Source organism: Micropterus salmoides, unplaced genomic scaffold, assembly GCF_014851395.1.
Source record: "Micropterus salmoides isolate LMB-PRFRI ecotype aquatic unplaced genomic scaffold, ASM1485139v1 Ms_hic_scaffold_4297, whole genome shotgun sequence".
NCBI lineage: Eukaryota > Metazoa > Chordata > Actinopteri > Centrarchiformes > Centrarchidae > Micropterus > Micropterus salmoides.
In genome coordinates this window covers 49,422-60,752 of record NW_024043703.1, presented here as the reverse complement: position 1 = coordinate 60,752, position 11,331 = coordinate 49,422, and the positions used below count along the sequence as shown (strand labels likewise).

The window sequence follows — 11,331 nt, the reverse complement described above, 5'->3', positions numbered from 1 at the left end:
TTCCAACGAAGTCTGTGGTTGACACTTCCAGCTGTGTGGATTAAAAGATAACAGAGTTATTTTCCACAATGAAGATGGCGTTCTAGGGTAACTCTTATTTACAGTAATCTTTATAAAACTGTATGTGGTTGGTTCAAATCCTGTGCTGTTCTGCATATGGCTTCAAAACACCCCACCAGTCTTCCAATGAAAAGACAGCCACAGTTAAAAAATTTACTTTATCTTCCCAACAAACATCTCTGCAATTTACTGTATGTCCCTCTACAAATGGCAATGATGTTTAACAGCTGAATCAACATTTGTCTTAAGGACAGATAAACACAGTTGCAATTAGTCTTGTCTTTGTTGCCAGTGGTAAGCAATTTCCCGGGATTATAATAATTAAATGATTTGATCCTGGATGACTATCAAGTAGCAGAGCATTAGTATAGTACCTTAACATTTGCTGTTAAATACCAATTTGGGTGTTTTAAAGCTGGCCATTCAGTCACTCAACCTCAAACGTCCATGCAGCAGCATACAGTTTCTTTTCTTGTTTCTTACTTACCCTAAAACTTGACTAAATCGTGTCCTTAAATATGCACTTACAGATGGAAAGACAACCTTTCAGTCGAGACTGCTAAGATTACTCATTTCCTGCTCTCCTCTCTACCTCCTTCACCTCATTTATTCCTACACAGAGGGATCCTCCATCGCCGACATCACATATTTATGCATTCAGCTCTTCCCTGCTCTGCAGTATTGCTAGTTCACCTAGGAGACCATGCCAGTTTAACAGAGTACGGTTAAAATATGCACAATATCAAGTCAGCAAACAACAGCTTTAATCCGGAGTGGGACAACCTTGTCCTGTGGTAGTAAGGATACCTGTCTAACACTTTGCAGTACAAGCCTTTGACCATGGGTAATATGTATGCTAACATCTGCAAATAAATAATTGTTATAGTGCCAAAATACTTAATATCAGGTGAAACTTGAAGCAAAATCTATAAGTAACAAGTTCATTCATTCATTTTTTTCTGCAATCTTTTAGATATCAAATGTGTTTCCAATACGTGACGGCAACATGAATGTCTGAGCCATGGGTTGCTAAAGGAAAAGTCAGGGAATCACCAAAGTCACCAGGATTCATCTTTTGGGGACCATGGATGTCTGTACAAACATTATGTATAGCAAATAGTTATTGAGATATTTCAGCCTGGACCAATGTGGCGGAGTAGTTCCTATAGAAAACTACAGCCCACAAGCAAAATAAGAAGCCATACCATGACATTACCATCCACCAGCAAGGCTAAACATTTAAGTAGATACTTAAGTCACTATGTATGTATACATTGATAAAATATGCCCTCTATATCTACTGTCTCTTGTTAGCTGCATTGTTGGAAGTTACATAAGAGTTGGATAAGAGTAGTGCTTTCCTTTAAGAACATATTTGCTACCTGTATTCATAAACACAAGTAGACCTTACACGATCTTCAGCTCACAATAAAACAGGAAAGCTTTTCGTTTAAGGTGCTCCATGTAGCCTTAATAAATGTACCACTGCCTAATTAATTGTGATGTCTTAGCGCGATTACCACAAAAAATGAAACCATAGTTGAGATGACTGTTTGGCTTTATCTATTTATTAAGAAATGTTTTCTCAGCGGTGGTCTGTTTGTTTACAGGAATTATACAAATGAATGTCTCAGAAAGAACGTGGTGCTGATTTTAAAGAACTATATCTAACACATTTGGGCACAATTAATAGATTCTACTGGCTGGGAAAATGAAATACCTGCAGTATGCATACAAACTGCACTTCAGAGTGCTAGTGACTGGAAACATAATAGTCTGTATATTGCCAGTGCTGATTGTCACAAGATTGGGTTCACTTTTGATATAATCTAGGTGTGTATGCTACTAGAAATCCTATCTGCAGATGAGGCTAAGCACCCTATGAAGTCAGTGATCTGTATCCTATAAAGATACCACATGTAATGTCATTACCTCCATTTCAATCTTAATCTGTGGCTAAAGATCACTTCACTTCCTTTATTAGCACTGGAGCAGAGCTGCAAAGATTCATCAGCGAAAGAGAGAGTGAGCGAGGGAGGTTCCTCCTTTATCTGTAGCATCACATTACCAGCTTTTCCTCTTCCTATTAGTAATGCATGACATCATGCAACCTCTCTATCACATGGGTCATCCCACTCCTCTCCCCTATCTCACTGCTCTGTCTTCCTCCGCCTTTGTCCTCCTATCTGTTGTCACCATGGAGCCTGGAGCATACAGTGTAATGGCAGTAATGGCACACATGCAGCTGAACTAAATGTTTAGGTGTTAGGAACCTAATAGTTTCATATATCATCTCATCCTCCTTTCTCTCTCTCTGCCTTAAAATATATACCATAGGAGGACCATTTCCCCTTCTCCATCCTGTAGCTGACCTGTCAACTAATGGTGACCCACACAAACAGGCTCAAACACATACTAAGAGATATATTTATATGACTGAAACATGCATACAAGGAACTGCAAGGCAAAAGAATGACTGTCCTATGCCGAGGAGCATACTGTGTACGCATGACTTCACTCACTCACACACACACACACAGACACCCACATTAGTAATACATGCACACAGTCAAGCTTTTCTTCGCAGCAAGTCTGAGCTGTAATGAGAACATTAGCTGTGAGGTGCCTTGCATCCGATCATTTGAATGGGGGACACAACAACACAGCAATAACCTGTTTGGCAGACGGAGGGAATACTATCAAACGCATATCGTCTCACAGCTAAGAAATGGTGTGATCTTTCAAACAAAGCCAGTCATGAACAGCTTTGATTTGCATGACTTTCTTTATACAGTATAACATATCTTCACCCTGATTCCATACTACATATATGGATATTAGCAACCTGCAGCTAAAAAAACTAAGTTGCACATGGTGGTGAGACAGCTTTAGGAGATTTCCAGAAATAATAATTTAACAGCACACTTAATTGGGGGAAAAAGCTTTTTGTTAAGATAAATAGAGCTAGAGAAATTCCTATTTCAATTAATGATATCCTCAATGCTCCTCAACTCCCGGATAATTTAACACTGCTATATTTTAGGTCATGAACAAAGTTCTTTTAACGATGCACCATAGTTACCAAGTGCATCTAAAATTGATGCATAATTAGAAAGTGAATTGATTGAAGCTTCAGATTGTAATATTCGTTTTCTAAAATGTGCAGTCTTTAGCTACTTCACAACTCTGTTGGCACTAGTTTCATAGTTTGATTGATGTGCATATTATGTGCATATGCTGAATCAGAGGAAGCAAAGTTATGTTTTGCCACTTTTTTCCTTCTAAATGTAACTTTATCATCATACAGTCCCCGCAATCAAGTGATTATATTAAAGCAGCCTATGTGAATGATCATTTTACTATTTACAGCAACAGACAAAAACAAGTAATTTAAAAAATCAAATTTTTGGACCACCCTTTGAGTTGGTTCAGTCGAACATGTCACTGATTGTTTGCCACAGCATCAAACCACACAGGAGTCTGACTGTGTACAAAGGCGAGAAACATACCATTTAGCCTAACTGTTATCATGGACTGAAAACAAAACATAGGAAAAGACAGGCTATATATTGAATAAACATGATTGGCCCACTGAGTCCAGCCAAACTTTAAATTGGCAAAAAGTAGGATTGCTGAAATGCTGATCCGATATCCAGTCAGATAGGATTTGGCTGTGGAGATGGGATGTTCGCGAAGGAGCCAAATCAAAGAGTCAGCTCTTTAAATTGTAACGTGGCTATTAATATTTTGCATTAACGCTGTTGATTTTATTATGGGATGTAGTGGAGGATAAACGCACATAAATGAAGTTTACCCACCTTTTTCAAATGCAACGGATTACTCACCTTTTGTGTGAGTTTATCGTTTCCTAACATTGGAGAGTTTAGCCAGCAGACACTCATAGTTCACCCACCTTTTATTTTACCACTATAACTCCTCTGTGATTTTGTCCAACTACTGCTGATATCTCATGCTGCCTTGTTCTCTCCCTCGACCGACACAACAGCAGACTAACAGAACAGTGTTTCCCAAACCTCTATTAGAGCATGTTTTCCATCCAACCCTGCTTCCCCACAACTGGCTCAAATAGGACTTTATGAAGCATGAAGTCACATTCTCACCTATGCACCCTTCCTCTCCTCTTAGAAACCTTTGCATAATCAAAGACTGCTGAGAATATATGCGTACGATTTTGTGACAGACATAAAAAGGATGAAAGAGAATGCATGTTTTTCAGTACTGAACTTAGTTCAGTCACTGTCTACTATCATGTGGGAAGAGGAATAAGATCTTGCGAGACCCAGTCAACCTATAGCGTATAGCATGTATAAGTTATACTGCACATACTGTACAGACCACCAGTCAAGTCTACTTCTGAGGAACTGCCAACTCCAAGAATTATAACCGTCAAAGTTAGTTAAGGGAGAAGTCCCAATTGAAGATGGCATTAGAAAACATGTTAAAAAAAAAAAAATTCCTTGTCTGGATGCACACTATGCTTTAAATCTAATTAATACAAAGTTATTGAATGCATCAATGTGCAAAGACAATTATCCATTACATTCTTAAAAAGCACCCAATCATGATGACACTGTGTGTGTGTAGATTAGTGGGAGAAGTTTAAATCAGACTCGAGGCATTGCATTCCTCACACGGCTCATCACTTGCCTGTTAGCAAAATGAGGAGGCTATTTTGTCTCTATCACGGATCATAGTGAAATATTTCTCAAGTTGAAAATTAGCATCTATGTGTGCAAGAAGGAGCAGTGATTTCATTTGGAGGGAAAATTGCTTATTAAAGGCGGGGAGAATTGGAGAGGATGGGCCCTGCCCGTGCCAGATCAGCGGCCGTCAGTCACAGGGGAGATGACAAACTCTGTGACCATTACCGCTGTGTTTATTGGCTGACCTGGCCCCACCTTCAGAGTGTAGATCTGAGACATCAAGCCACATTGTCTGTGAACATTACAGGTCTGAGTAAACGCTTCTCTCTCTCACTCACCTGCAGTATCTCTTTCCTCTCACTTTCCTTTTTGCCTTGAGTCTATGTCAGAGAAGCTTGAGCAGGTCTATTTTCTCTCAGAGCTGAAATCATTATCACATTGAGCCCTTGACACTTCTACATGGTGGAAAGGTTGCAGTTTGTTTTAAGGCCAACTTTCTCTCTAAATAAAGGCCATGCTCATATAATCATTTATCATGAATACACCATAATTAATTTATCCCAATTGAATGCTACAGCATGCGACAAAAGGATTTCCTCAATAATGAAATTGAAGTACCATTTACTTTTGCAGTGCCAGATCTCATGTATTATGTTCTTTTTTTTAAATACTGACACATCCTTGGTATAAGAGTACTGTGGCTCGATCCTCTTCCGCATGGAAATGATTTGGACCTATCATTATACAACACATGGTCAACAAAAATCAGTGCTACATAAAAACACTTTTCAATTTGTCAGAGACACACATACATGCTGACACATTCAATTATAGACAAGGATGTGCAACCGTATTATTCTCAAATCATTTTGATTTATAGTTGAACCAAAAATTGTGTTCCTGTCTTTCCCTGTCCTCTCTTCTCCTCTGTATCCAAGGATACCCCCTAGCTTTGAGTCTTGAAAGGCCTTTGTGAGCAGATGAGAAGCTAGGTTGATTAGAAGGGAGGGATACCCTAGGCAGAGGTGTGAGCTAAAGCCCTAGCCAATTGGGCGCTTGGCTTTTTGTGGCAGAAGTAGAGGAAAAGGTAGCTGAGCTGGGTGGCTTTATCACAGCCTTAAACACAGAGAACAATGGGAAGTAGTGAAAAGGGGGCGAGTCATGCATATGGAAGCGTCTCCATTGCCTTCCATGGCCATCGCCTCATTTCACATTCACTCAGCATTCTGCTCCTCCTGAGCCATTCAAGTAGTCCTCCCTTTGCTGGGGTGGTGAATTCAAAGAGGCTCTGCCTGCCTGCCGTTTTCTTAAGATCCCAGGGAAGCTGCTGTGCAGTAGCTCCAAGGTGAATAGTATCCAGCACCTCCCAATCACTCCTGTGGCTCAGCCTTTATCAGCAGGCTGCTCTCCACCCTAGTCCTGGCCTAACACAGTTCAGACAGTCCCCAGGAGGGAGAGCTTTCCCTCCCTCAAACTCTCCTTAATGCTCTCCCTTGGACACAGTAAGGGGGGCATAATATGATCACCGTGAAACTTGCTGAACTGCTTTACTGTGCGGCTCCAGCTAAGTGAGCTTGATTGGTCAGATCAGTTTAGAATGTCTAGAAAGAGAGGAACCTGAGGGTGGGGCAGAGGCATTAAAGACATATATCTTGACACCCTAATGGTGGTGGTGAAAATGGGAAGTTAGCAGTGCCACTCACCACTAGAATTCAAACAGGGATCATGGAAAACAGAATATGCTGTGTTTCAAGGAGGTTTCTTAGTACAATATATTTTCATTGCGTTTAAGTCACAAAGATAAACACTGTGCACACTGTTATTGTATTATGTTGCAGACTGTATACTTCTGAAGAAAAGCCTTTCAGTATTCAATTTTCATGCAGCATATCCTACAGTACAGCAAGGTGTGATAACAACAGAGGGATGTTTTTCCCTCACTTTCCCAAAAGAATTTAATTTTTTCCTCTATCCAAAGCATAGACCTCAAGGCTTCAGCTTCTCTAAGAAACACCTACTGGACATGAGGATGTTAATCTACTGGTCCTGTAAACATCTGCTGCATCTACCTTCAAAAACTTGAATAATTCTATGCCAATAAATTAAGCCATGGAAGCAGACTGTCAAGAAGGAAGCACAGCTGCTACATGTGTTTCATGCTCTCACCACAGCTCTCTGAGAGACATGGAAAGGGACTGGGTGAGAGTTTTCTGCTGAAGAGCATATTTTTCTGTAAAGTGAAACCGCTACTTTATAGCATCAAAGCCAAAACTGTTAAGCCAAAAACTCCCCATACTCCTGAATTAGAAGATTAGGGTTTTGCCAAAGCATTTTTAGCCATGCTTTGGGCTATCGTGGTCTGTCGGTCAGCTGAAATGTGTTACCAACGATTAGATGGATTGTCATGAAATATTGACATTCGTAGTGACCAGTGGACAAAGCCGTCTGACTTAACTGATCTCCTTCCTCTTCCTCAGGCACTTTCATGACGTTGACATTTTTGTTTTTTAGAGAAATATCTCAACAACTATAGGATGGATTACCATTCAATTTGCAACATATATCCATGGTGCCCACAGGGATAAATCCTAATGACTTGGGACATCCACTGAGTTTTCATCATTTATAGTCACAGGCTATACCATGGCTGTAGTCTGAAGTACATGATAAAATGATGAACAACATGGTAAATATATTTGTCCCAGATTGTTTTGTTGAAGATTAGTTTAATATGATCACAATAAGATCCTATGTATGCTTGCTGGTTGCTAAGACATCATAGGCCCATTCTACACTCAAAACTTTACTTAATTTTTAATTGAAAATAAAAACTAAGCGTAGCTCTTTATATAATCCATGTTTTAGCAATATCTTCAAATGGAAAGCACTGGTAGTCTAATTTGCAGCTATAAAGCCAGTGTTAATCATTTTATTATTAGCCGTTATCAGCACGAACATCTTAGAAATAATACATTATTTAAAAAATGTGAATGTGCTCTTCAGCAAACAAAACCGCTCTTGGAATATCGGGTTGTCTAATGTATGGATTTAATTTTCTGTCTCTTATCCCAGAGTCACTGATCTGTAATGTTCCTCATTATATTAAAAGAAAAAGAAGCCCTTGGAATGTCAAAGAAGATATAAATAGATTGTCTTTGGAGGGAGAGAGATTGAACAAAAGATGGAAGGTGAAAAGAGTGGGGGAGTTTAAAGTATAGAGAAGATAGAAAATGATAGAAAATATCTGCCGTCTGGCAAGATAAAAAATAATCCTGCTTCTGAAAGGCGTTGAAAGAGTCACAAAGGCTCTCCCTGGTGTATCATGGTTCCAAATATCCCCCCTCCTCTCCTAAGGTATAATTCAATCTCCTTTTGTCTGACACTGAAGGTACTGTTTGGAGGGCCGGTGGAAAACTAGACTTACCTGTCTGCTACTGACCACTTTTGTAATGTTGTATTTTTGTACAGGTATTCTTGGACTCTTTTAATAGAAATACTGTTATATCTGTTTGTAAAAATATGTTGGAAAAGATGACATGACCAGCATATACAGGGAGGTCGCTCTGTGAAGAAATTAAGCAAAACACATCCCAACTCTACATCATCTAGGCTGCAGAGCACATAACATGATTAGATGTCCTTAGGTGTGAGTGTGAGTGGTTGTTTGTCCATGTGTGGCCCTGCGATGGACTGGCGACCTGTCCCCCACCTTTCGCCCGATGTCAGCTGGGACTGGCTCCAGCCCCCCGTGACCCTGTACACGGTTGACGATGGATGGATGACTAGTTTCAATCCATGCAATTATGACAGAATCTTATTATAATTCATCATATCATTGAGCAATAATATAAGCTTATGAACTTATGATCTTTAGTATTTGGATAACTTACGGTGTTTTTACTATGCATACTGAGTATTTTCAGAACAAAAACACATTTTGGGATGAATTAAGTTCTGTTTCATGTCATTTTCAGGTAGTACTGTAGCTTAAGTGTGCGCTGGGCAGCTGTGTCAATGAGGGAAATATAAGTATCGGATTGAACTTGGTATTCAGATACCCAGTATTTAAGTATTCAGGTTACTTAACATAAACTTGATTGAGATTTCTATCATTTTCCTCACTGAAAATGGTTTGCTCTGCCATGTGTCAGAAGATCCTATTATACCAATAAATGTCTCTCTGAAGAATGCTGTGTGATCCAAGACTGTAAAAAGTTGTTTATTTTCATAGTGTGAGAAGAGATTAAGATGAAACTTTTCATTTTTAGACGGCCTATCTTGCTCAGCAATGACTTTGTCTGTTATTATTGTATTTACTTTTACTTTTATTTTTTTATGTTAACTCCTGTCAGGATAGATTTTAATAGTGAAGTGACCCATATCAGTAAATGTCCCATCTTTTGGTCAACATTAGCCATTTCAGTAGATTATACTGAGAGTTTTTCTGTCCCCAGTCTCTACAGCTGAAAGTGGAGCTGCCCTAGTACTAAGGCAAAGTGCACTAGGGGTTGTGCCATGTGCCTCAGCAGGCGGCGGACAGGCTGAATTAGCAGCGGTAATGCCTGAGGCTGAGCAACAGGGCTCTCACTGTTTAATCAGGTTATCTGGGAGTAGGGGCACAGCAGTGTGTCTGCAGGGGTTTAAGGGGGTTTCTGGAAGGACAGCAGGATAGTGACACAACTCTCAGAGTTTAATGATTCTGACCTGAAGGAAAGCTTATAAACTGGAAAAAATGAGAAAACTTTGAGGAAAATCTCTCTGAACTGCCCTGTAGAAAGAACTTCAAAGAAAGTTTCATATTGTCACTCAGTTTATTTGAAGTTTGCTTACATTTGACAACACGTCCTCATACCTAAACAATAAAATAGGTCAACTGTCAAGTGCCCCAAAAATAAGACCGTTTTCCAAAATATTGGCAGGTACCAGTCCAGCGACAGGTGTACATTACCTAAAGTACTTTAAGTAAATTACTTGACCTATGTCACATTATATTTAACACATGGTAAATGTTGTAAAATTATGGCAGTTTGGTTAGGTTTAGGCAACAAAACCACTAGAAAATGATCTTGGTTTGGGTTAAAATAATTACATTACGTACGTCATGTGACGTAATTTTGTGATGTAAGCAAAGTAAGTCATCTACAAAACATTATTAACTTAAACTTTGACTTTCATTCACGCAGGATTCAAACCTTGGTCTCCTCAGTGAATGTCCTGAGTTTCCTTGACACATCCTTTACTGTTTACTGTGTCGCAAATATAGTTAAAAAGACAATTAAGCATGTGAAATAACAAATGAACTACCCAAAGTATTATCAGTGAAGCGTAATGTTGACCCTGTGTGACCCTGTGGCTTGAAATTATTGTGGTTATATTTCTTAAAAGGTAAGAGCAATTATGGTGGCATGAGGATTGTTTGCTCAGAGAGTAGGTGGTGTTGGTGGTGGTGTTGATGGTGTGTGTGTGTGTCCTTTATCTCTTGCCCACATACAGAGACTAAGTGTACATCAGGGCTGTTTTCCTGTGTGCAGGGCAGCGTATCCTGCTCTCCAAAGCCCAGGAAATTACAGTCCAGCCAAGCAGAAAACAGGAGTGGGATTTGAACAACAGGCTTCACCTGTCTCAGGCCTTGGGCTCATAAAGTTACACCAACTGTAAATGAGGGAGACATTAGATTGCAATATGAAACAGTGGTGTACGTCTACACTGTGAGTACGTGTTGAACTGTGTTGGTGTGTATATGTGCACATTTTGGTACATAATATGAAAGATACACCAAATATTTATTTTTATGAATCAAAAATTAGCTTTTTAATTTATTTTATTTTTACTGTTCTTTTATTCTTATCATCTCCCACTGGTCTCCTATTTCATCTGCCTTCTCTCACGTCCCTATGGTCGATTGTTCTTTCTTCGTGTCTCCTCTTAATACAGACTTTTCTCTTTTTTAGAACTGCCTGGAGGCACACTGCCCCCAAATTATTAATTTCATGTGGCTGTTTTGTTAGCAAAAAGAAAAAAAAAATGTTAATTTAGTTAAACAGTATGGACCACACTCCCAGCAGTAAATCCTTTAGAGCTACAGTACTGTTAGTGGAGGAGTCATGTGAACAGTGCCTTCAGATAAATACCTTTCTGGTACTATGTTTTCCCTTTTGAGCACTTAGGCTAAGTGTATGAATGTGTATGACTGGTGAATGCAGATGTAGTGTAAAAGCGCTTTGAGTTGTTGAAAAGACTAGAAAGACGCTATAGAAATACGGAGCATTTGCACCAGCAAACAGAAATTCTTAAGCAATGTGCAAATTGATAAAGCTATTAAGCTGACGTGTTTAATGTGTGGACCATCCAGTATTTATACATTTAAAAGATGCCAATCAGATTTAAAAGATATAAAATTAGATAGAGTGGCTAGCAGGATATGAGATTATGCAGAAGGAGATAGGCTTGTATCTGCTGGTTTCCACTTACTACAAATTGCTGATTGTTCCTTTAAACATATTTGAACAATATTTAATGATTCAGGTTTAAGGTCAGAACATTTCACTTGCCAATTGCCTTCATTCTTATTCTGTTTCCAGAAATATATACATAGAGACATCTAGAT

At 39.2% G+C, this 11,331-nt stretch overlaps 1 protein-coding gene across 1 annotated transcript in view; it reads right to left on the bottom strand.

Annotated features, from left to right (window-relative positions):
- Positions 1-4: 4 nt before the first annotated feature.
- LOC119887744 (cadherin-13-like) overlaps positions 5-11,331 on the bottom strand; it is a gene marked incomplete at its 3' end in the record, with an annotated part of 46,913 nt that continues 35,586 nt past the window's right edge. The window contains exon 6 of the mRNA XM_038698375.1: positions 5-31. Within this exon, the coding sequence (XP_038554303.1) occupies positions 5-31 (27 nt within the window). The remainder of the gene's footprint in view (positions 32-11,331) is intronic.